Genomic DNA, 28,000 nt, shown 5'->3' on the forward strand with positions numbered 1-28,000 from the left:
TTTGATTATGGTTTCTCCTTTTTGCTAGCTGTTAAATTGTTTGTTGCATGTGGTTTGTGCATTTTATAAATTTTTAGGGTTTTCACTTCATTCTTTGGAATTTCCTGTTAATTTGATTATGGTTTCTCCTTTTGCTAGCTGTTGCCACTCTCGCCTTCCTGCCTCGATCTTCTCTGTAGGTGTTGTGATCCCGATTCTTCCATCTCCACCGTGTGACCTATCTTTCTGTCCTTTTTCTCGGTTTCTCTCTGCACGGTGTTGGTGTCACTCTGAAATCCTGATCTTCAACCCAGTTTTCTTTATCCCCATCCAGTTCGTGTTTTTGGATCCTTTCTTGGATTATCCCAGTTTTTTCCATCTGGGTACATTGTGCATCAAGGTGTCTGACTTCCATCGACATTTTCTGTCTCGAACGACCCCTCAGAACAGTATTGGTTTCATCATCGTGTTTTCTATGATTTGCTTAATTTTGTTTCAAATAAATGCTAATTTACTAATTTTTATAATGTAATGTGTTGGTAGATGAAGATGTATAAGAGGAGTTCAAATTTATATTTTTAATTTTTTTTGAAATATATATTTTCACATGATAAATAAATAAAAAATACCTTTAACCAATTTTACTTAAAAATATCTTTTTATATGAGATATCTAAATATAAAATTATAACACGATTGAAAAAAATACATTTTTTAAATGATTTTGGGGTTCATTATTTAAATTATTCCATACATTTTAATAACTTATAAGAAAACAAATATATATATACCAAACAAAGCTCAGGTCTATATATAATAACCATGCTTTATTCAAAAACACAGAGAAACATACTCACACATACAAATTTAAGCATAAGAAAGAGAACAATAAGTTTCATAAAGATCACAACTCCAAAAAATGAGTTGATAATTACATACCAAAATAGATCTGTTGACAACATACTTTACCAATTTTCCAAATACTTAACACAACTAAGCAAAATTCTAACAATTCTTTAGAGGCTTGGAATTATATTATATTATATTATATTATATATATATATATATATATATATATTGTAATGTAACAAATGATTAGCCACTATATTCATCCATCCTTTCAACAGCGTTGCCAGTATTTTCACATTGTTCAAAGGCACTCCGAAGCTCTTCCCTAATAGTGAGGCTGATGATTCCCAACTAAATTGGAACCTTGTGAGGACGAGATTCTTGCATGAAAATCATGGTTAACAGTCTACAGAGAACACAGTAAAATATAAGAAGAAGAAATGCAAAAGCCCAAAAAAAATAAATTGAGATGAGAAAGAAATCAGTTGTGATAAAAATTTGAAGACTAATAAAAGAAATATTAAACGAATAAAGAAACAAAATTTAAGCGATATACATGTATGCATATACATATTACTGTAAACATAGTTTACTAAGAGATAAAGAATCAAAGTTCATTAGCTCAAGAAATACCCAACAATTCCACTTCAGAACAGAAATCGGTGAAGCCTGACGCACAGGAGCACTTGAGCTCGACGAACATTGAATGCTTGTATTGGAGTGAAACTCAACTAAATTCTTAAATTCGAAAGCAAAATGAGGAACAAAGGGATCGAGATGAAATTTCTAAATGGAACAAGAGAGGAATAACATCAGTAACACTTAACACATCACGCATGAAAAAACACAAATCAATATAGCCAATTGAGGTTAACTTGATCAGAAACAAAGTGGGATAACTCAACATCAGATTTACATAGTAATGTTATCACCTGCTGTTGATTATCATGGATGGAGTCCTCCAAAAACCTCACAATATCAATATCATCACATATTGCACGAACAACATGAAGAGGTGTATTCAATTCATATCCAATGGGTCTAGGATCCACTATGAATACAATTTTCTTGTTCATCAACTGAGAAATCATGCTATTCGGAATAGTGTAATCATCCTTTGACTAAGGGAAAAAAAGAATAGGTACACTAGCAAAATTCACATACCTGAATCATAAACACTAAACTGAAAACAAAGACAATTAAACTAAATTAAAACCAAAATGATTACTTGGGAGGAATTTCCTTCGTCTATCAAAAATTCTGAGCAACTCTTTTTGAGTATTTGCATCACCTCATCATCCTCAAGTTTGAAAATATTGCTGCTATTTGAATGGAAAACAATAATTTTGATGCAATACATAAATAATGTAAACAAAAGCAAAATATACACTGAGAAATAGATGTGGAAGATGCAATAAAGCAAAAAGAAAACTGGTACCAAAAGCTCAGAGATAAAATAGATACCTTCTTATGGCATCAACACACTCAACTCTACACAGATAACAATAAAATAAATTCCCAACATGACAAACAGGTGCATTACACAAACAACAGTAGTACCACCACTTCTGATGTTTCAGCACATCAATAATCTCATCGATCAAGAAACAAATATGATCCTGTAGAGAAACAGTAATTGGTATATTATGATACATGTTTTATCATACTACACATGCTGAAACACAGTTCAGACGGTTGAGAACATAAACATAAATACTAACATTTCTTGATGCAGAAGAATATATTTTAGCATAAAGAATGTCAGCAAGCATCTCTTTAATGCTATGCAGTTGTATTGGAACACCAGATATGACTTGGTTGTCATAACTTCTAAGTTGTCCACACTGAGAAAAGTCTTCAAGTATTGGGCTAAAGGCCGAATCAGAATAACGTCCTTAAAATTTGGAAGCAAAACATGAATTACAAAACGAAGCCAACTTTGTAAAGTATGAGGCAAAATCATGTTGGCATGTAAAGGATAGCATGCAAAAGAACAGCCAAAGAATTAGAAACTGAGGATCAACAAACTATATCTAAAAATGATTCCTCTAATTCATTAATATCTAACATAAAGAGAGAGTACTAACCTTGATGCACTGATCAGACTGAAGTTTGTTGAAAAAACGTGCATCACTAATGACATTGATGATTTTAAATGTACCGCAATAACCGGGACTGTTAATCCGCTTTGCTTGAACTTTGAAAACAATCTCTTTTCCAATGGGTTGATGAAAAAACTGTGGACAGTATGGGTGCTCAAATTTCTGTCATAAATATTGAAAAATAATCACTAATTAATGGAGGAAATTAAAGAATAAGAAATACTTATTGATACAGTATACAGAAATAAAACTTAAGAACATTAACCATACCTTCATTTCATCTTCTAACAACAAAAACACATCAGAACAGGTTCTCCCAATAGCTTAGTGGCTGCACTGTCTAACAACACAAACATTCCACAAGAAGTACCATCTTCAACAAGTATCTTAATCTTGTAACTATAACCAAGAAAGTAAACATCAGATTAATCTATTTGTGAGTTTCACAAGAAGGTGATACGTGAAGCTTACTTATATTATTGAATTAGAACAGATGAAAGAAATTTTCTAAATCATAACTTGGATTTACCTGGTCATAAAATGCTGGACCTCTCTGCCACACAGCTGACAATGAAACACATTATCATCACCTACAATTGGATGACCACAAACACAAGAAAAGACCCACCACTCTGGATCTTCAACAATCTCTTTAATTTTTCCAACCACAAAGAATTGTCCATCTTATTAAAACAAAAAAATTTATGAATTGAATGGACAAAGCATGTCTATAATATGGAAAAATCGATTAACATGAGTACTTCTTACATAGCACTAAAACATGTTAAAAACCTAATAGTATACACCTCATTGTTTCCCTTAAGATTAACAATAGTCTGTATTAGCTTCCAGTCAAAAGATTCATCATCGATTACACATACTAAATCCCCAATCTCATTACTACTCAGTCTACTGAAATGGTGGCTTGCGATATGGTATCTATGAAAAAAATAATATTAGAGTAAAACAATTTCAGGAAAATAGCTAGAGAGAAAGAGAGAGAGAGAGAGAGAGAGAGAGAGAGAGAGAGAGCAATAGAGAGAGAGAGAGAGAGTGAGAAACTGAGCAATAGAGAGAGAGTGAGCAAGTGAGGGATGGAGAGAAAGGCAGAAATTTTCAGTTCAGTAGGACAAAATTTCAGGAGAATTGAATCGAACTAACTCATTCAGAAAATTCACAGTTTCCTGCATATCAGGGTTGATTGAAATCTGAGAAACATTGATCACATTTTGGAGACTAACTTTATCTACAAATCACAAAACACAATAAGAAGAAAGTAAGTCACAAAGAAACAATTCATTGGTAAACAAAAATATATAAACAAATCAAACTCAGACATGTGTGCAACATGGACAACTTTTCACTTCCATTGACTTTGATCTTGAAAGATTGCAAAATAAGAACTGGTGGTCTCTGATACTTTTTCAAACTATTGATGTCCATAAGAGCAGAACAGTCACCAACAAGATTACAGGGAATTTTCTTCCTGGGTAATCATTATAATAAATGAGCGACAACAATAGAATAATTCAACAATAATAAAAAAAATGAAAAACAGGCATAACATAATTTAAAAATAGAATGAAAAACAGAAAGGCAATGCATACCCATCAGCAAAAACTTCAAGGACAATAACTTTCAATATCTTTCCATTACACTCAACATCCGTTTTCCTTTTCAATCCGCACAAGACCCCAACAAAATCTGTTTAATCATATTATAGCAGAAAAGATTAAACCACGGGATACAATACCATAAGACATTTCATTGAGCTGTTATTAATCTCACTTTAAAACACCTTTATTCCGGGTCAAATTTGAAAAAGGAAAACTTACCTATTAAGTACTCATAATCAGTGCGCTTTTGAAGAATCTCGTCCATAAAGGTTAAACTTAAACCAGGATTAGGTATGACTCTATTTGCAGCTGCAACAACAGAGGTACTACACTTGAAAAGGATGCGGAATCGATGTCTTGTAACCCTAACCAATCCACCATTAGGTATCACTTTGAAGTCGGAAATAATGAATACATGTCCTTCTTTTAACTGATGAATAAAAGTTGTGATCAAATCATCCTCAACAGTTGCCTGGACCTTGTCGTGCTGGAAATTAAAAAAGAAGAAAAAAATCATATGACCATTTCTAAATATCATACCATGACATATTACATGCTAAAACTGATCACATACACAATTTTAAAATACACAATTTAGTTAAGTAAAAACTGAATTTTTGATAGCACACGCGCGCGCGCGCGCACACACACACATAGTTTTTAAAATACACATACTCACATGCTTATCCATCAACACCACATGTAAGAGTTTCTGCATATTTTCATTAACAATGCTAGCATCTTCCCAAATGGTCAAGATCTTAGCCTCAATACTCCAAGTTTCCTTCCATGGAGAGATTTTCTGAAGAGGATCAATAGTAAGACTTATCTTATCAATAAATAAATAGTAAAGATCAAAGAATGTGGATGAAAAAAATAAATTAAAGAAAAAAATATCGGCAACAGAAAACTGTGTGGGATCTGAGATTTATCTCAACAGAAAGGAATGCAAAGGAAAAAAGACAAGTAAGGAACAAATGATAGCTCTTTAAAAATCTCCACAATACTCCATCACCTCATTACTACTTATACCAGAGGAATGAACAAGTTTGTAAGGCAAAGCTTGTAGAATACGTTTCTCTTAGACTCCTTGGCTAGATTGATTGATTGATTGACATATGACATTCAATGTGTTCATAGGTAATTAAATTAGATTTACTCATACCTCTATATAATATAGATATGTCATATCAACCTATCTATGAATCTATATACATCTATCTATCTATCTATAAATCTATAAAGAAACCATACCTACTGATTGATCCTATCTTTGACTATATAATAATACTATTCCCAATAAGTATGACTGGTGAAATAGAAGACATGTCAACTTATTGCCCATCAGAAACATAGATTCCATTATTGAAACTGAAAATTGATAATCAACTTTTGAGCCCAATCATTAAATCAAGAAGAGGACAATAAGAAACCAAGAAGATTAACTCAGATAAAGAATAGCAAAAATATTTTATCCAAACCAATCAATTAAACCTACAAAATGAAACCAAATTAGCACTGAATTAGAGGATCTACAAAATTAACTAACAGATCCAAAGTACAACCATGAATAATTAATGACATCAAGCACAAAAATAACACAACAAAAATCCCTCTCCAAACTTAAAAATGAAACGAACAAAATTTTTTACTGCCGTACGGTCATGCGGATGATTGAAACGGCAGTGAGAACCATAGCCAAAGAATCCAGTTCTCAAATAGTAGATACAATAAGACTCATCAAGCCTTTGACAAACCCATCAGCAACAGAAGAAGAAGTCTCACCTTTGCAAAGGAGCAAATTTTTTTTCATTTTTGGAGAACCCATGATAAACGCTAGATTCTGCGGGAAACCCATTAATCAGTTTGGAAAATAATAACCTATGATTAATGTTAGGTAACGTCCTTCAAGCCTTGTGATAAGTATAAAAACCTGTTTTTGGGATAATTGGAAGAGACAGAAGCCCCCTGATTGATGAACAGCATCCATCGCGACTCTCATTGAATCATACAACCAACAAACAAAATCGATGACCTCAAGAGAACGGTTCCCAGCTCTGGGTACTTGGCTTTCTGATTCTGGAGAGGACGAGTGTGAGGGAGTGATCGTTGAGTTGACGAAAACAAATTCGGGTTTCAAAGTGAGAAAGAAAAAGAGAGGAAGGGACCCGTAAATGAAGAAAATGAAGAAAAGGAACAACATGACTTATGTGTTAATGGGAGTATGGCGCCCTTGAATTGACATTTTTTTGCCAAAAAAGAAAATTAAAAAAACTGATAAGATATATATCTTTTAATAACAATTAAATTTAATCTTAGGTTGAATATATTTAAAAATAGTAATGAAAACCATTTTATTAACCAGTATCTATATTTTTTTTCATTTATCATTTTTTAATACTGATTAATAATTAATTAATTATTTCATGGATTTATTTGAAACTGGTAAAATAAACGCATATTCTTTTTTTGTAATTAAAAAGGGATTTGATTAAAAACATAAAAAAAACTAAAGAGATATATATTTTTTAATAACAATTAAATTTAACCTTAGCTTAAATACATTTAAAAATCGTAATGAAAACTATTTTATTAAAAAGTATCTATATTTTTTCCACAATTATCATTTCTTTTTTAATACTGATTAATAATTGATTAATTATTGCACCAGTTTATTTGAAACTGGTAAAATAAACACATATTTTTTTTGTTGTAATTAAAAAAGGAATTTCATTAAATATATAAATATCATAGTTATATCCACATTAGAATTGAGAAGAGACTAACATTATATTACAAATCAAACAACAATTTAAAGTAGTATCTGAGCATATTAAACTAAAAAGCATGAAGATCATCCACAACAACAACTTAAAGTAGTATCTTAACATATTAAACTAAAAAGCATCTAGATTCTCCACAGCCTCATGATCGCTTCCATATTGGCTAAAAGCATCTTCAACTTCAGGCATAGAATCAACCAGAACATGAATCTGAACAAAATTGAAATCCTCTCAGTTATTGATATTTTTAAATACTAATAATTGAACAAATTATAAAAACTATGCAACAAAACCTTATGCTCATTCATCTCAGCAGCAGCCTCAAAAACATTAATAACGGAGGCATCATCCTAAATTTGTTGAACAATATACACAGATCGATTCATCTCATAACCCACAGGCCTAGCATCACATGAATACAACTTTTTTGTGCAAAAGACTTGAAATGAGTTTCAATGGAACAATTTTGCAATAAGATCCCTAAAAACAAAAAAAAAGTTAAAAAATAGCATAATAATAATTTAGGTTTTCCTTAGGAATGTCAATAGATACAAACAAACTATATCTATATCTATATACTAATTAAAACTACAGCTGGATGACAACCTGATTCAACTCTGGGTGATTATCCAAAAAGCTCGAGCATCTTGTCTTTATTGGTTGCACAACCTCACGATCTTTAAGAGCAAATATATTGTTGTCATTTGCATGAGACACTACAATCTTCAAGCAGAATCTTGAAAACCATGAGAAAATAAGAAAATTTTGAGTTAACATAAAATAATAATTAGTTACGAAAACAGAATAAAACTAAAGAACAAAACACCTTGGGACAGCATCAATGCATTGAAGCTGACATAGATCACATGATAAAATTTGTTTATTAGCTGACACAAGAGAACCACATAAATAAGTTGAGAACCACCACTTATGATTCTTGAAAACAGATGATATAGTTCCCAGAATAAAAACGAAACCACCCTGCCAGCAAAGAAAAAATTAATACAGCATTTCAAATTTCAAATAATTTACAAAACTATCAATTACTGACTTTTCAGCATATCATATAACAAGAATAACAAAAAAGAAAGAACTAAGAGATTTTATCACAAATGAGAAAAAAATATACATTCTCAACATCAAAGTAGCAGCGATTGGGTGAAATAAGATCAATAATAATATCTTCAATAGTTTCTGATTGAATAGAATTATCACACACTACTTGATTCTTGTAATCTTCCCTAGTTGCATACTGCAAATAGGCATCATAGATTGGTGGAAAAATCGGATCGTGAAGCCTTGCCTGGGATAATTTGGTTAGAATAAGTATCGAATGCATTGATTCAGAAAAAAGAAAAATGCATGAACATGTTGTAACATAGGGTGAGAAATCATACATTCATATAATCATCGGTTGCAGCTGGTTCCGGATTATCACTAAAGACATTTACAATTTTAAAGGACCCGGAGTAATCTGGATCAACTACAGAAAGGATTTCAACCTTGAAAATTTTCTCCTCTCCAACAACATCACCAAACATTTGTGGAGAATATGACCGACAGACCTTGGGAGTTTAATATAAAAGAATCAATAAATTTGAACACAAAAAAAATAATAAAGATTAAATGAGGTTCAATATGAAAGAGTTCATACTGCAAGCACACTAGGATCAACAGGGAATTCTTTGTCTATCCTGAGAAATGCTTCAGAACAGGTTTTTCTAAATAGTTTCGTTGCCGCATTATCAAGCAGAACAAACAAAACATCACACCCAGCATGGTGAATCTTTACCCGAATCCTATATCTAACACAATTAACAACCAAGAATGATAACTAAAACCAAGAAATTAAATCTGCTTAACAACACATACAGTGACGCATAACAAAGAACCAACCAAAAATCCAAAAGATTGAGAATTAATCTATTACATAGTAGAGTTACATATGAACCTTACTTGACCATAACATGTTCAACACATGAACCACAAGCATCACAAAGGAAGAGATCCTCATAGTCAACAACGGCATGACCACATACACATGAGTAGTACCACCAATCTGGTTCATCCATAACTTCCTTAATTATCCCAATAACAAAGTAACGAGCATCCTGTAAAATTTTAAAAACAATGATATAAACCCAACACACATGTTTAAGAACTTGAAGTTTAAGTATTAAATGGAGAGTTTGCCAATCTAAAATAGTACCCTATTATCTACATCAAGATCTTGAATATTACTGATCTTTTTGGGATTGAAATAATCACCCTCAACTTTAGAAATTAAGTATCCAAGGTCATTGGTCACAAGTCTTGAGAATCCATAATTGGCTACACTAAATCTACATAAAAGACACAATAACTAATCTTCATAACACAACACATATAGATGAATACCAACAAAATAACCAAAGCAGCTTGTAGCTCTACAATATTCTTATCACAACTAACCTGCTTAGGAACTCAACAGACTCAGGAATGTCGGGATTAATGAATAACCTAGAGACATTTATCACATTCTGTAGAATTACTCCACATGCATGCAAGAATCCTACTCTATTAGCCTCAAACCATATTTGAATTAAAAGGTCAGAAATCAGAAAAGTAAATATTAGAGTAAAAATTAACTGAATATGCCTGAAACTAACCTTCAATTGCTTTGATTTTAAAAGACTCGAGGACAATCATCGGAGATCTTGGATATTTTTGTAAGTTATCATATTCCAACAGATCACAAGAATTTCCAAATACATTGCATTGGACCTTTTTGCTGGAGAAATAAGTTTCAAAAGATCAAAAGGATCAAACTATATATTTATTGTTATAAACATAAAGGCTGGAACAAAAAAAAAATTGAATGAATAGAAGATAACTACTGATATGGGAGAAAGTCAGAGACATATTACCCATGAGTAAAAACTTCTAGTACAACTGCTTTGATCAGCTTCCCATATGATGCTACATCTCTTTCTTTTCAAACACCAGTAATGATCCCAACAAAGTCTAATAATTAGATTGAAACATATACAAATTTGAATTAGAAACCACACTTGTTAAAACATAATATTATGATCCTAAAAGGGTACAGCAAGAAACTTGTACAAACCAATGAGGAAATTGTGGTCCTTTGTCATTTGATCAATTTCATCTATTGATGTAAAACACAAACCGAAATGAGGTATCTTTGGAGATACCACCGAAACAACAGAGGTCTTGTATTGGAACAAAAGTCTGAACCGATGTTTGGTCACTCTGTTTAAACCAGTGTTTGGTACAACTGTAAAATGGGTCATCAAATACAGATCCCCTTCCTTTAGAGACACAGCAAACTTTGATATAAGCTGATCTCTAATCGTTGCTTGGATCTTGTGTAACTGCAATTGAAAAAAATGGTTCATATTTTGAATTTATTAACAAATTTAGGTATCCAAACAACATAAAAACAATTGATTAAAAAATTAAAACAACAAAAACACATCACTTTGCAACCAAGAATAAAAATTCCCTTCTGCATACTTAAAAAAAAGAAAAAAGAAAATTGGCAACAACTTAAGGAAATACTAGCATAAAATAAAACTGACCTTCTCATCCATTAAGACTATATGCAACAGATTTTGAGAAGCATCCAAAGCAGGATTCTTGTGGTACCACAACTTCACAACTTTAACATGCACTTTCCATGATTCTCTCCAGGGAGTGATTTTCTCCACCAGATCAACACGGTTATTCATTCCCAACATATATAGGATAAGAACACCAAAAGGAGAAAATATACAGAGAAAATTTCAGAACTAAGATGAGAAGATAAATAGATGAGTTGGAGTTATAAACTCCCAAAGTTAACAAACACTAAAGCTTACAATGAAAGCTTCACATATGGGACAGAGATAGACTAATAGGCATATATAGATTGATATCCCTACACATATCATTTAGGAAGATATCACAAGTAACCAAATACTCATGGGAAAAGAGCAAAAATAATGTGGGAAGAGGCCTGTTACAAATTACCAAATACCTACCACATATAGTTGATTTGACAATTCACAATAAAGCAAAAATAGAATTTCATCAGTCAAGAATACCTAACACTACAGTTAACTTCAGTCCAATAGCAGAAAGAAAATTATATAAATTATAATCAGCAAAACCCCCAAGAAGAAAATTATTTTCCCGAAACACCAAAAGCACAAACATAGGAGAGAACCATTGATTTAGAAAAACAAGTAACAATCACCATGATTAAATCAGAAACCAAACAACTCAAAATTAAACGATGGATTAAGAAAACAGTAACAATTAACAGAAAAAAATTGAAACTGGAGAAGGAAACCAGAACGATTGAAAAGGAGGAGAATGGAACCATAGACCACATATACCTCTTGAACCGCGGTGGTGACATCTGCTATCCAAAACAGAGAAATGGAGATGGAGAATGACGTATGATCCAGAGACAGAGACAGAGACAGAGGAACCTTGGGGAGACAGAACAGACGAAACCAACAGAACAACACCTTCGTGGTCGAATCGAATGGAATCGCAGAGATACCCATACCTTCTCTGCATGTGGCCAAAACCCAGGAGAGAAGAAGAAACCTCAGTCGAGGGAGCCGATAAGGAAATGGTGCGACGGATGGACTGAGGTTAGGGATGAAGAAGATGGGGTGAGCTCGAAAGGTCTTTTAGGGAGAAAGTGATGAGTTTGGCAAAACAAAATTAGTTAACTCACATTATCTTACTTTAATTAGGGTTATGGTTAAATTGAGAGGATTATATTAATAAAAACAAAATTCTGCAACCAAGTATGTTAAGAGGTGCCAAGAAAAAATTGACATATGACATTATAAAAAACTTATTACTAATAATATATTTATTACTTAAATATATATGTTAGAAATAGCAAAAATAAAATAAAATTATATGCATAGAGTATAATTTAGATTTTCACGAAATTTTTGTATGACAAATTAAAATCAAATTTGCACTGGTATCATGTGACTATTTTTTGTATAAAAAGATAAATAATTATTTTTCATTAATAAAATTATGATATTTTATTTTTATTGATATATTAACAATATAGTTTCTTTCAATTTATTTGGAAAAAACAATATTAGATTTAAAAAAATAAATAATCAAGTTTTTTAATAAATTTTAATACCATCAAAACCACATAATAAATTAAGAAGAGGGTATCTTTTAAATGAGCACAACAATTATCTGCTTATAGAATATCTCATATTAATATAGACCAATTGATTATATTATATAGAAATCAAAGGTTAATATAAAAGAAAAACATTGATAGACTCTAATAAATGTATAATATTTTTGTGCATAATTAAGTACTTTAAATCTCAATAGCCTAATACAAAATATTTCCTAATACAAAGAATTTGTATCAAATTTAAGAATATTAAACTCGTGCAAAATTATTCTGCACTAAAATAAAATATTTAAAATATCAAACATAAAATTAGAATTTGACCTAAATATTAGAACCAAAATAATAATAAAAAATAGAAGACAGAAGGCACCAAGAAATTTTTTTCTAACAAAAGATATAATTTACATTAAAATCAATTTTTTTTGACAATTTAAAATCAAATTTGCATTGATATGATTTGACTTTTCTTTCTAACAAAAGATAAATAATTGTTTTTATTAATAAAATGGTCATATTTTGTTCTTATTAATATATTAAGAATATACTTTCTTTATCTTTTTTTGAAAAAAATAATATCAAATTAAAAAAAGTAAATAAGTAAGTTTTTTAATAAAATTGAATATTTTCAAAAGCATGTAATGAAATAACTTTTTCATATCAAACAAAATAACTATATTTAAAAAATGGCTTTTTAAACTAAAAAAAAAATCAAAATAAAATATGAAAATATGAATCGTCAGATTTATCCACTAAAGAAGATGGTATCTTTTAAATGAGGACAACAATTATCTGCTTATACAATATCCCATATTTATATAGACCATTTGATTACATTATATAGAAATTAAAGGTTAATATAAAAGAAGAACATTGATAAACTCTAATAAATGCATAACATTTTACTGCATAATTAAGTACTTTAAATTTCAATAGTCTAATACAAAATATTTCCTAATACATAGAATTTGTACCAAATTTAAGAGTGAAATAATATTAAACTTGTGTAAAATTATTCTGCACTAAAATAAAATATTTAAAATATCAGACATGAAATTAGAATTTGACCTAAATATTAAAACTAAAATAATAATAAATAAATAGAAGATGGAAGGCACCAAGAAATTTTTTTTCTAACAAAAGATATAATCTAGATTATAATCAAAATTTTTTTGACAAAGTAAAATCAAATTTGCATTGATATCATCTGACTTTTTTTCTAAACAAAAGAAAATAATTATTTTTTTATTAATAAACTGGTCATATTTTATTCTTATTAATATATTAAGGATATACTTTCTTTATCTTTTTTTGGAAAAAATAATATCAAGTTAAAAAAAGTAAATAACTAAGTTTTTTAATAAAATTGAATATTTTCAAAACCACGTAATGAAATAACTTTTTCATATTAAACAAAATAACTGTATTTAAAAAATGGCTTTTTAAACTAAAAAAAAAAGAATCAAAATAAAATATGAAAATATGAATCGTCAAATTTATCAATTAAAGAAGAGGGTATCTTTTAAATGAGCACAATAATTATCTGATTATACAATACAATATCCCATATTTATATAGACCATTTGATTACATTATATAGAAATCAAAGGTTAATATAAAAAAAGAACATTGATGGACTCTAATAAATGCATAACATTTTAGTGCTTAATTAAGTATTTTAAATATCAATAGTCTAATACAAAATATTTCCTAATACATAGAATTTGTACCAAATTTAAGAGTGAAATAATATTATACTTGTGCAAAATTATTCTGCACTAAAATAACATATTTAAAATATCAGACATCAAATTAGAATTTGGCCTAAATATTAAAACCAAAATAATAATAAAAAAATAGAAGACAGAAGGCACCAAGAATTTTTTTTCTAACAAAAGATATAATCTAGATTATAATCAAAATTTTTTTGACAGAGTAAAATCAAATTTCCATTGATATCATCTGACTTTTTTTTCTAACAAAAGATAAATAATTATTTTTTATTAATAAACTGGTCATATTTTATTCTTATTAATATATTAAGGATATACTTTTTTTATCTTTTTTTTTGGAAAAAACAATATCAAGTTAAAAAGAGTAAATAACTAATATTTTTAATAAGATTGAATATTTTCAAAACCACGTAATGAAATAACTTTTTCATATCAAACAAAATAACTGTATTTAAAAAATGGCTTTCTAAACAAAAAAAAAGAATCAAAATAAAATATGAAAATATGAATCATCAAATTTATCCACTAAAGAAGAGGGTATCTTTTAAATGAGCACAACAATTATCTGCTTATACAATATTCCATATTTATATAGACCATTTGATTACATTATATAGAAATCAAAGGTTAATATAAAAAGAAACCTTGATAAACTCTAATAAATGCATAACATTTTAGTGCATAATTAAGTACTTTAAATCTCAATAGTCTAATACAAAATATTTCCTGATACAAAGAATTTGTATCAAATTTTAAGAGTGAAAAAATATTAAACTCGTGCAAAATTATTTTGCACTAAAATAAAATATTTAAAATATCAGACATCAAATTAGAATTTTGTAACATCCTAACTACCAAAGCTCACACTTCCGGCTGCGCGACTCTGATAGCTCGGACATTACGACGACACTTATAATATTTAATACTAAAATATGAGCCTGTTTGAAACTTTAAACCGCAGTACCGCTTCCAAAAATACTTTTGATATACAACGTACATCCATACAACTTACAGAAACTCATAAAGAGTACATCCATATATATATACATACATATATATAAATATTATTACAAACATTAACCAATACAATTCCTATCCCTCTTATAGAATATATCAAGATAAAGGCGAGGGTACAATAAACCAAAACTAAAACAATACAGAGCATCTCAACAACAACTAAATAAACTCTTCGTAACTTCTGCGCCCATATCCTGAAAGGGAAAAAATGTAGGGGGGTGAGAACATCATCCTCGAAAGGGTTCTCAGTAGAGGGTTTTTGGGAATTACTATAATAGGATACATGAAGATAACCGCACCAGTGATTCATAACCGTCTTATGCCTCTTTTCAAAAACAACGGTTTACAATGAAAGTAAAGTCGGAAATCTTTTCGGAAAGAAAAGCCGTTCAATTCTCAAAACTCAAAAGCCTTTCAAAACGGTTTATCTATGCGGAACCAAAATAGCCTTTCATAATTTTATTCCAAACCAGAAACACAAAAACCGAAATGAACCATCAGTTCATCTCTTTCCAACCACGGCCCTAGGCCCAAACAATCCAACCAACAACTAATCACCACAATCCAACAGAGTCCCAGATGCAAACACAGACAGGAAGTTCAAGCACAAACAAACAGTTATTACAAGTAGAACAGTTAGCAATTAATCACATAGGCAAACCAAGTATAATATGCACACCCAACCAATGTCACACAAATGCATATGATGCATGCCTGTCCCTAGTGGCTGATGATATCATCTGTCGGTTATAGAGCCAACCCGACAAGTCCTGGTAGCTAACCATTGGATTGTCCCTCTGTCGTGCATCGCCAACCCGGCTGACGGTTCAGTCCAGAACCAGCCAATATTCATATCATACACAGCCATTCCGGCTCACGGTTCAATCCAGAACCAACCAATATACCTTCGCAATAGCCATAGCAACACTAATCGCAACATATAATAATCAGGACTCGATCCCACATTACCAAGACTCATATTCATTAATTAAACAACCAAATACTAACGCGAGGCTTTTCGAAACATAAATACCTACTGGGATGACAAAACGAGGCAACTGCAACTCCGAGCACGAAATGCAAGCACGAATCCACAACCCTATGATGGACAACACCGCAATGCCTCAGCATAAGTTTACAGAGCAGCGACTGAAGGCCTTTCGACTCAGAAATTCTTACCAAAACAGAGAACTCGGTGGCTGTTTCCGGCGATAGAGGCAGCGGCGACACCCAATGGCTCTTTCTCCCTCCACGCGACTCAGATGACCGCTGCAGCAACAAGCCATGACTATGGTATTCTCAAAATTCAAAAGAAACAGGATCCATTAACAAGACCTTACCGGCAGAGTTTTCCGGCAACGGCAGCGGGGTTTTCCGACGACGGCAGCAAGGTTCCCCAGTGACAGAAACGGGCGAAAGCTCCGACGATGCTAACCGAGGCTTGCCGGCGGCAGAAACGGCGGCGATAGCTCCGCGCAGTGGGTCGCGTCCCGCACGCGCCACTGGTCCGCATCTTCCACCCTCAACATCGCGCGACCTCTCTCTCTCCTCTAGGCTCTCTCCTCGGCGATGGGAAATGCAGCGACAGCCCGGTTCCACACGTGCGGCGGTCCGGCGTGGTGACGCCGCGGAAGAGTCTCCCTCTTTCCTCTGTCTGGTTCGGCAACAATGGACCCACGGTGGCGCAGGATGGCGGAGTCACGACTGGGCAGGGACGAAAGGCACGGCTTCAACGGTGGCGCTCCTCGCGTGCGGCAGAGCGCGACGACAGTGAGGCCTCATCTCCCTCCTTCGCGTCACTCTCTCTTCTCCATGGCACAGTGGCGGTGATGGTTTGACAGGCGTCACAGGAAGCTTCGGCGGTGGCGACGTGGCGGCGCGACAGCGAACTCCCTCCTCTCCTCTGCCGCGACTCGGTCCCCCCTTTCCCTCTCTGCTTCGTCCTTCTGGCTCAGTCCCCCTCTTCTTTCCATTTTTATTCTTTTTCCTTTGATTCAGGAACCGGGTGGGTGTGTTTAGGATATGGCTGCACAGCAAAGATAGTGAAGAATGGGTTTGGAGGTAAGATAGGCTCAATGCAAAAGGTGGCATGGTTCAAGTAGGTGATAGTAAAGCAAGGCATCGAAGGCTATAAAACATGATGGGGTTAAAACGACGTGCTCAACATCCGCACACTAATCTCATATCAACCTCAAAGCTTCAACTCCCCAACTCCATCAAGCACTTTACAATCCCCATATCCGATCACAAGCCTGACAGCTGCACCCGTTTACAAGGAACAAAACACCCACAACTCCTAACGTTGCACACCTACCGCTTCAACTTCCGTATACACATATCACGTCTTAGAGAACTAACGCATCGCGTTACTACGTCTACAAGTCGCACGTGATATCAAAACAATTCTCGAGTCTACTCAGAGGAATACAAGATCTTAGAAATGAGAGATAAATGTCAACAATAATACTCATAGATTTGAGAGAGTGTATCCAATTCCAGGTAAACAAGGATGCTCAAGCAGTGAAGTTTGCGAGAAATGAATCAATGGACAACTTCAAAGATAACCCTTGGATCAAAGAAGTTCAACAAGATCAATAGGAAGAAAACCAGCGCATCAGTTTGAAACAAACTCAAGCTGGGCCGAAGAAGTATAAGGTTTACAGAAGAGAATACTTCAAACCCGAGACAAAACTCACAGAACTTAAGAGCATGATTAAAAATACTTCCTAATACATTGTTCATAAAAGAATCGAAAACTTGCGGAAAATCACTTCGCAATTTAGAAGAAAAGCTCAATAGCAAACATTCCTCAAGAGGGCAACAAAAGCAATAACGTGGCTTTGCTCTAATTCAACTTCATGTTGAAGTAGATTATGTAGAGTTTTAAAAAAAAATAAAATGCACCCAGATTTGGCTAAGAGCAAAAATATTTTCATCAAATATTTTAGAAAGTTAGTTGGGTGCACAATCTTAACCAAAAGTAGTCACAAAAAGACTCGGAAGAGAAATCAAATGCTTGTTTAAAAATTCCCAAAGTTCATATTCAAACAAGCGTGTATAAAAATTATAGCAAAGATGAAAGAGAAAATTAAACTCTTTTTAGAAAGGAAATTCCGAGATAAAATTTTTGCTTACAATCTGGTAAAGAAATAAGTGGTGCGTTACAAACGAACCGATTTCCACTAAACAAGGAAGCTTTTCAAAACTTCATTTAAAATAGCGCATGCCAACTTTAAATTAATTTCGTCAAAATTGAACAATGATTTCAATCTCAATCAAGCAACAGAAAATAAATTCCGTTTAGAATTTCTTCAAAGAGAATTCAAAACTTCTTTAAAAGTTTAAAACAAGACTCCAAAAATATACTTGAAATCACCATTTCAAAAGGATATTCAAGAATATTAGGATGTACTTAAGAAGGAGTCAAGCCATACAAGAAAGAGTCTTAAACCAAAGTAGTTCAAACAAGATTCACTAGGCATGAGTCATCAAACAAGCTTTCCATTGATCCAAAAGAATACTAAGCCTTAGGAAAAGACCAATCAATCATTAGAAATTTCCCAGGGATAAATCTTTGATTAAAAACTCTTGTAAAGACAATGAGAGGATAGACGATGCACAATTTGAAACAAATCAAGCTGACTCACATAAGAGTGAGATTCACAAGGGAGGAAAAACCAAGATCAATGATAATGTTCACAAGGTGCAAAAGATTAGTTAAAAACAGAATCACGTATGACATTCATAGAGGTGAAAAGCTTAAGAAGGAACGATTCCATTCATAAGAAGAAAGCTATGAATCCAACATTTTCAGAAGAACAACAATGGCATAAACAACATGGCATACTAAATCAAACTCAATTCAAAATAAGTTAAGTAAAACTTATCAAATGAAACTCAACCGAGATAAAAGTGAAAAATTCTTTCTTTTCAATATTTGAAAAATACCCAAATGCATAATCAAATGAAGATGTGCATTGGAACTAAAGTAAAATTACTAGAAGGTCAAACTGTAAATTAAAGCAAATGCAGTTCCATAAACCAGTAGAAGTACAGGCGGGGTATTGGAAATAAATAGTTGTTAAACTGTATAAGTAATCTCAAAGTTTCTTATATAGAAAAGTATATATCTAATCAACAGCAATTTATAAAATCTCAAAATTGGCTGTGATCACTGTCAAGTAAGAGAAAAACTGAATCAACAATTTCTCAAAGAATGGACTCAGAACCCGGAGTTAAAAGTCACAGCACATTAAGACAAGTTCAAGGCTATATCAAAGAATACTTGAATCAAGAAGAACTCAAACAGAGGAAGATAGATGCAACAGGGATCTTAAACCAGCATATGCACTTAAGGTCAAACAAGAATGCATATCGATAGAGGAATAGCGTTGAAAAATCAAACTACTTTCCAAAGGATTAGAAAACAAGGACTTCAAGTTAGGATACAAAAGAACAGGTCAACTCGAACAGAATTCAAGACACACAACTGAATAGCCTCGAGAAATAGTTTCTAACGTGCCCAAAACCCGCGATTCGCTTTACTCAAAACTCGTATTTCATCTATGATAACCCATCAGTGCTTTCATATACATAATTCACTAGTATTAAGCCGGCCAAACTTAATCTCAGGAATTATGCAATGCAAGACTAACAGCGTTAAATCAATAGACCGTCATGTGCATAAAGCTCTAATCCTCGTCATTCAACAAGATCTAGAACATGACAAACTCTCAGAGTATGCAATTGAAGCATAGTCAGTCCATTCCTCAGGCTCTACAGGAAGAACTGCTCTGATACCATAATGTAACATCCTAACTACCAAAGCTCACACTTCCGGCTGCGCGACTCTGATAGCTCGGACATTACGACGACACTTATAATATTTAATACTAAAATATGAGCCTGTTTGAAACTTTAAACCGCAGTACCGCTTCCAAAAATACTTTTGATATACAACGTACATCCATACAACTTACAGAAACTCATAAAGAGTACATCCATATATATACATACATATATATAAATAATATTACAAACATAATCCAATACAATTCCTATCCCTCTTACAGAATATATCAAGATAAAGGCGAGGGTACAATAAACCAAAATCATATTCATTAATCAAACAACCAAATACTAACGCGAGGCTTTTCGAAACATAAATACCTACTGGGATGACAAAACGAGGCAGCTGCAACTCCGAGCACGGAATGCAAGCACGAATCCACAACCCTATGATGGACAGCACTGCAATGCCTCAGCATAAGTTTACAGAGCAGCGACTGAAGGCCTTTCGACTCAGAAATTCTTACCAAAACAGAGAACTCGGTGGCTGTTTCCGGCGACAGAGGCAGCGGAGGCTAGGTGCGGCGACACCCAATGGCTCTTTCTCCCTCCACGCGACTCAGATGACCGCTGCAGCAACAAGCCATGACTATGGTATTCTCAAAATTCAAAAGAAACAGGATCCATTAACAAGACCTTACCGGCAGAGTTTTCCGGCAACGGCAGCGGGGTTTTCCGACGACGGCAGCAAGGTTCCCCAGTGACAGAAACGGGCGAAAGCTCCGACGATGGTAACCGAGGCTTGCCGGCGGCAGAAACGGCGGCGATAGCTCCGCGCAGTGGGTCGCGTCCCGCACGCGCCACTGGTCCGCATCTCCCACCCTCAACATCGCGCGACCTCTCTCTCTCCTCTAGGCTCTCTCCTCGGCGATGGGAAATGCAGCGACAGCCTAGTTCCTCACGTGCGGCGGTCCGGCGTGGTGACGCCGCGGAAGAGTCTCCCTCTTTCCTCTGTTTGGTTCGGCAACAATGGACCCACGGTGGCGCAGGATGGCGGAGTCGCGACTGGGCAGGGACGAAAGGCACGGCTTCGACGGTGGCGCTCCTCGCGTGCGGCAGAGCGCGACGACAGTGAGGCCTCATCTCCCTCCTTCGCGTCACTCTCTCTTCTCCATGGCACAGTGGCGGTGATGGTTTGAGAGGCGTCACAGGAAGCTTCGGCGGTGGCGACGTGGCGGCGCGACAGCGAACTCCCTCCTCTCCTCTGCCGCGACTCGGTCCCCCCTTTCCCTCTCTGCTTCGTCCTTCTGGCTCAGTCCCCCTCTTCTTTCCATTTTCATTCTTTTTCCTTTGATTCAGGAACTGGGTGGGTGTGTTTAGGATATGGCTGCACAGCAAAGATAGTGAAGAATGGGTTTGGAGGCTGCACAGCACTGAAGGGAGAATGGAGGGAGGGTATGCCAAAATTAGGGTAAAGGCCAATTCGGTAATTTTAACAAAACTAGGGTAATAGGGTTAGTTTTGTAATTTCAAATAAAAGTAAGGGTAATATAGTAATTAGGAACAAATTTTAATCCAACAAAATTAATGTATAGAAATACTATTTGCTCCTCAATTTTACAAATTATTTTCAATAAAATTCCCAAATCTAAAAATTAGAAATAATATAATTAATTTCTCTATTTTCCAAAATAGCAGCATTAATATTTAAAATATTAATTATTTAATCCAAATCATATAGAAATCCTTATTATTTCACAACTATCAAGTTTATAATTTGGATATAGAAAACAATCCAATAATTGTGAAATTGGATAATAATCATAACGTATCTCAAATCCAATAAATCAAAACTTGCCTTAATTACCTTAAATAAAATAATTTCTGAAACTAAGGCTATAAATAACTCCATCATCGTCATCAATAGATATGTGTGTTTCAATTTTCGAACTTTCAAACACATCCAGTCTCAGTAGTCAGTGGTTACATAACATGTAAAATTATAAACAAAAAATTGAATTTTCAAAGGAAGATAACGCAAGAACATCATGCCAATTCGGTGTCACAACACCCATTCATTTCTCAATGAATTTATTAAATTCAGCGCAAACAACTTTACGTCTATGAATCGAAGAAATGAAATATAAAATAGTTTTGACTAAAAAAATACAAAAATAAAATTAAAAAATATAACAAACAATTCAAATGGATTAGTGAATGAGAATGAAAATGGGAATGCAAAACTCGAATAGGAGAGGATGGATCTATAAACCCACTTTGTTGAAAAAACACTGCCAACCACATCACCACTGAGAAAGTAGATTAGCTACAAACCCCATACGGAGACAATGATTCACAAAAGCAAACCATGATCCATAAATATAAGAAAACATAAGTAGAAATTTTATCTTTGTAATCGTTGAGAATGACATGTTATTAAAAATAGTATAGTATAGTATAATAATAATTAATTTTAATAAACAAAAAATATTTTTATATGTATTGATATATTTTATATCCTTACATCATCTCATTCAAAATAGTATAGTATAATAATTAATTTTAATAAATAAAAAATATTTTTACATGTATTGATATGTTTTATATTCATTTTAAAGTAAAAGATTATACTTGCCATTTTTAAAATATTATGCATTAAAATGGTGTTAATGTATATATACTAATATATTCTATATTTATAAAGCGTATGAATACTCTTCTTTCATAACATCCTTTAATTTTCACTTAATAGAAACTAATGGTTCATAAAAAATGATGCATCTAGTCCACACGAAATGCTTGAGACAATTTTAAACATACCCCAAAGAAGATGTCCCTCTCTAAAAAAGATATACACAAAAACAAAACTATAAATTACATAGATAAGACTGAAAGATATAACAAAAAAATACATTATATTTTATCAAAAAATTCCTTAAATACAACGTTTTCAGTCCTGACAGCATCAACTAATCCTTCATCACAAAGTAAAATCTTAAGACCATTTCTATTCCTAACTCGGGAAAGAGCTACATAAAGTTGACCGTGAGAAAACACAGGACGACGCAAGAACAAACCGACTGTTGATAATGTCTGACCCTGGCTTTTGTTGATTGTCATCGCAAACGACAGAGAAACCAGAAATTGACGGCGTTGGAATTTAAACGGTATAACCGTATCACTGGAAATCATATTCATTTTGGTGATAAAAACTTTATCCCCAACATTGCTACCAGAAACAATATCAGCACCGATCACATTTGTCCCTAGATCTCGCACAACAAGTCGAGTCCCATTACACAAACCCCCAGCCGGATCAATATTCCTCAACAAAATAATAGGCACGCCTATTTTCAACTTTAACGAATGATTAGGTAGACCAGAACACCTAATCTGATTCAAGAATTCAACAGTTATCCAATCAACATCAACATCAAAATAGGCATCACTACCAAATATCGAATCAGCACTGAGATAATTTTTCTCCTCACTGGACAACAAGTCAACTATATAATTGTTTATCTCTTCAACATTGTCGACAGTCGGAGCGAGTATTGCCCTATCTTGGAAAAAACTTGGATCACGAAAATTCTGAACCAAATTTGGATAGATTGTATTTACAATATCTTCCACTGGATTTTCCAAGATAGGAATGATTAGATCAGAAGGAATATCAACAAAAAATTTATCGTTGACCACTGTTCCACATCGACCTTCACCGATTTGAAGTATCCAATCTGAAAACGACCTTAACTCCTGAGCAGTTGATTGTTCCGATCCGATTACTAACCTCATATTTTTTGTCAGTCGCAAAACTTTGCAATATTTCCAAACGATAGAAGAATTTATGGAAGCCATGACAATCTCAGCACGCGAACCTTTTGGAATAACTGGCAAGACCTGCCTGAAATCACCACCCAGAACGACCACCTTCCCACCAAAAGGTAAATCTTTATTCCTATCAGAGACCGAAACTATTATATCACGCAACGTCCTATCGAGCGCTTCAAATGCTAATTTGTTAGTCATCGGTGCCTCATCCCAAATAATCAAATCAGCCAATCGAAATACCTCAGCTTTTGGACTATCCTTCTTAATCCGGCAAACAGTGTCTGTAGCGATCTTCAGTTTTAAAAATATAAATATAAATAAGTTATAATTTATTTCATAAATTGGAGTTTTCTATTTTTAGAAATTATTTTATTATCAATAATTGAACTAATTTTATAACTATTTGAATTCAATCAAATTCATATTCTTATATATATATATTATGATGAAATATTTTACATAATTAAAACTATAATTCTATTAACCTATAAGTAATGAAACTTATATGTATATTTTAATTTGAGTAATTGATATTTTAATTTAAAAATAGAGGTTAGTTAATAATATTATTATCGAGTTCGATATCCGCCGATATGAGTAAATATCAGCACTCTTTGTTGAGCTTAACTTTACTAATGCTTCACCAAATACCTTTCACCTTTAAGTTACTAATGTCATTTAGATTAGTAACTTATATATTATTAACTTTATATATAAATTATTATTATTATCGTTATTATTATAATTATTATTATTATTATAACTATTTCATTACCGCAGGGCATAGAGTATATATATATATATATATATATGTGTGTGTGTGTGAATGCCGTAAGAAAGGTAAGAAAGAAAAAAAAAAGAGAGAGAATAGCGTAACGAAGAGAAAAAGAAAGAACGTAAATTCCTTCGAACTTCCGGCTTCGATTTCTTACAATCTGTAACTCCAATAAAAAATCTAGTCCGGTAAGAGTATTCGTAACCTCCTCTTCTACACGTTGGCACCATTTTTTATTAGTGGAAGTTGCAAGTAACATAGCTCATCTTTTCTTTGGGTTTGGCCAACGGAAATTTTAGGAGGGATAGACGATTCTGGACATTTTCTTCTTCGATAGCTCAGTCAAAAAGTTTCTCTGGAGCTTCGAATATTTTGATTCCGTACAAAGGTATGGTTTTGGTTTTTCGTAGTTAATGTTTAATGTCACGTGGAATCTTAGGCTAGAAGACCTTAAGATAGGTATGAACTGAATGAATAATTGATGGATTGTGTATATGGTATAAAATGTGTGGTTTAGCTGTTGTTAATAATTTGCTGTTGAAGTTAGTTGGTTTTGGAAAAAGATTTAATATTGGTATTTGTTTGATTTTGAAATAATGTTACTGGAAATGATTTGAATGATTGAGAGGTGTTTGGTTCGGTAGTTGGGACCCTTGAAGGGTTGGCAGAAATTTGAGTTTTAGAGGAGATACTGCTAGAATTTCTATAAGAATTGGAGTTTTGATTTGAAGTGTTATTTTAAAAAGAAAGAGATTATTATGTGGCTTGTGTATTTGAGACTATTTGTTGACCCTCTGTCGCAAGATGTGACCGGGTACTTTAACTCCCCGGATTCCCCCATGGGCATGCATATATATATATATATATATATATTGAATATTATATTTGAGCTTGGAGTTTAACTCCATGGAATATTATTGAGCTTGGGGATGCGCACACAGAGGGACTGTCCAATGGTTAACTACCAGGACATGTCGGGATGGCTGTATAACCGACAGATGAGACTCATCAGCCATAGGATAGGCATACATCATATGCATTTGTTTGCTTTGTTTGAGTGTGCATTGTCTTAGCTTGCTTAACTGTTTAATTCTGCTTATCCGCTACTTGTTCTACTTGCTGTAAATGCTTCTCTATCTGTGCTTTCCTTGCTTGAACTGTATGTGTATGTTTTCTGAGAAATCCCTCTTGATGAAGGTGTGAGGGGAGAAGGTTGTTCCACCAGTGATTCGGCGGATTGGAGGCGACAGAAAGTGAAGTATTAAGTTAAAGTTAGATTCAGAACTAGAATACCTTAGATAACTTACCTAACTTTTGGTTTAGTTTATTTTATTTAAGAATGATTTTGAGTGTCGGAGTTCTAGGAATGCCTCTGACTTTCCTGAGACCTTTTATATTAACTATGTGAGCACCTTTACCATACTGAGAACCTCCGGTTCTCATTCCATACTATGTTATTATTTTTCAAATGCAGGTCGTAAGGTATCTCATTAGGCGTCTGGACACCTGAAGCAAAGTGGTTACTGTGTTTTTTTGTTGTGCAGTGATGTATATACACGTACTTAGCTTTCTCTCCACATAACTTATTCTTTTTGATCCTCTTAGAGGTTTATGGAGAGGCAGAATTTTGTTTATGTACATCTTGGGTTTTGGATATGTATATATATATGTAAATATTCTCCGGCCAGCCTTAACTTCGCGGACTGAGTTAGGAGCTTGTTATTTTGTACCTTTGACTTTCTATTCCTACTTTTATTATCTTACGTTTGATAGTTATAGTTTTCCTCACACGCAAGATGTTCCGTTTTCGGAGCGCGGCGCTTTTTATTTTGCGATTTTGTTTTACCCATTTTTCAAGGCTCCTAGTCTATTATATTCTTTCTACTATTATAAGTATGTATTTTAATTTTTAGAAGTCGTAATACCTCGCCACCTCTATTTTACGACTTAAGCGTAAATTTTGGGTGGTAGGGTGTTACAGTGTCTTCAGTCAGGTCAACAGGAATATTGAACATAGAATGCGCCGTCTTACCACCAGGTAACAACAGAGAAGCAATACCACTAGAAGCAACATTTATAACAATCTTTTTCTCATATCGCAATCTAGCTGACAAAACTCTGTATAAAAAAGTTTTTCCAGTGCCACAAAACCCGTACACAAAAAAGAATCCATCCCTCTTATTCGAAACACAGTCAATAATTTTATCATAGACCACCCTCTGTTCTTCATTTAACTTTAAGATATTTGCATCGTGCTCACGAGACAAAGAAACAGTATCATACTGCAACTCACGCAGCAGCATCAAATTGCTAAATTGAGAGACTAAAGAGTTATTAGGAACCGGCATGCCATCATAATTTCTCAATGATTTTCCATTACTCTGCAATAGTCTCTCAATCTTCAACAAACAAAACGTTTGCAACTCGTCCTGACTCATAGTTAGATCTACATTTAACGATAATTAATAAATATTAGCACCATAATATAACTTCTCTACTGTGTGCATGCGTGTGTGCCCACCTGTCATGTAATAAATTCACGATGAACAAAAATCTTACAAGGATATTGCAGCTCATGTCTTCTGCGGTAAAGAATATCATCAGACAAATAAGTCCAAGTTTGCTCCCAAACTAACAGAGGTCTTCCCATGGAACCAGATAGCAGTAACATCACAAAAAGCCTCCTTAGCTGTGCAGCTGACGCTAACTCGGCGACTTCCTTAATAGCAGAAACATACTCCTTATCATCTATCAAGAATCCCATGGCGGAACATGCCTCTTGAAATGTATCATAAGTAACACCATTCACGGTTCTTATACTTCGAAAACCTATACAACCTCTCTGCACATTCAACTCATGTAGAAAAGTTCACCAGATGAGGGATGAGCAAAACTCAATCTTCCAATTGAGAATCCCCTCTGTCTTGGCTTCCACTCCCTGCTCCTCAAACAATAGACAAGTTTTCCTGGATATTCAACATATGTTATAGACCGCCCCTCCGAGAACCGCCTGTTGGCCATCATCCAACCCGTAAACATCGTCAGCAAATCTTTGTTGCGCAAATAAACATGAGTAGTGCTATCAGCATCATCGAATACAACATGTTGCTGGTTCGGCAAGTGAAAAGTCAACCTCTGTACCGACGGCCATCTTTGATGAATATCGTAAGCAAAAATTCTCCACATGGATTCAGACGATGACAAATAACGACAATCGTAATACTGTTTGATCTCATCAACCACCTGAGAAGATTCACCAACATCATATGTTTCTCCAACAGTTACAGTCACCCGATCCGGACCCTTATTAACATACTTAAAAAGATACTTAATGACGTTTGACTTGTTACAGAACTCGAGATTT

At 33.7% G+C, this 28,000-nt stretch overlaps 1 protein-coding gene and 1 long non-coding RNA gene across 3 annotated transcripts; one reads left to right on the forward strand and one right to left on the reverse strand.

The window, feature by feature from the left end:
• LOC110270146 lies at positions 1-28,000 on the forward strand. The gene is made up of 3 exons (XR_002359318.1): positions 1-347; positions 22,007-22,012; positions 27,989-28,000. It is a non-coding gene; the product is annotated as an uncharacterized LOC110270146 (long non-coding RNA).
• LOC107633061 lies at positions 7,334-11,969 on the reverse strand. Of its 2 annotated transcripts, XR_002359314.1 has the most exons (9): positions 10,910-11,969; positions 10,435-10,702; positions 10,235-10,331; positions 9,977-10,098; positions 9,285-9,439; positions 8,155-8,309; positions 7,935-8,064; positions 7,622-7,808; positions 7,334-7,538 (listed from the first exon to the last, which is right to left on the reverse strand). XR_002359314.1 is itself a non-coding variant. In XM_021118828.1 (6 exons), the coding sequence occupies exons 1-5, from the start codon at positions 8,867-8,869 to the stop codon at positions 7,737-7,739; spliced, it is 675 nt and encodes a 224-aa protein (XP_020974487.1). In that variant the 5' UTR covers positions 8,870-9,272; the 3' UTR covers positions 7,334-7,538; positions 7,622-7,736. The 2 variants fall into 2 exon arrangements, 1 of the variants encoding a protein (XP_020974487.1); XM_021118828.1 differs by lacking the exons at positions 9,285-9,439; positions 9,977-10,098; positions 10,235-10,331; positions 10,435-10,702; positions 10,910-11,969 and adding exons at positions 8,458-8,631; positions 8,726-9,272.

The sequence above is a fragment of the Arachis ipaensis genome, chromosome B03, assembly GCF_000816755.2.
Source record: "Arachis ipaensis cultivar K30076 chromosome B03, Araip1.1, whole genome shotgun sequence".
NCBI lineage: Eukaryota > Viridiplantae > Streptophyta > Magnoliopsida > Fabales > Fabaceae > Arachis > Arachis ipaensis.

Excerpts from the sequence above, each read along its gene's own strand:
- LOC107633061 (XM_021118828.1), bottom strand. The coding sequence starts at position 8,869 with ATGTTTGGTGATGTTGTTGGAGAGGAGAAAATTTTCAAGGTTGAAATC. Across the intron at positions 8,065-8,154 it reads TGCATTGATGCTGTCCCAAG|ATTCTGCTTGAAGATTGTAG; the intron begins GTGTTTTGTTCT and ends ATGGTTTTCAAG. Across the intron at positions 7,809-7,934 it reads ATCACCCAGAGTTGAATCAG|GGATCTTATTGCAAAATTGT; the intron begins GTTGTCATCCAG and ends TTTTGTTTTTAG.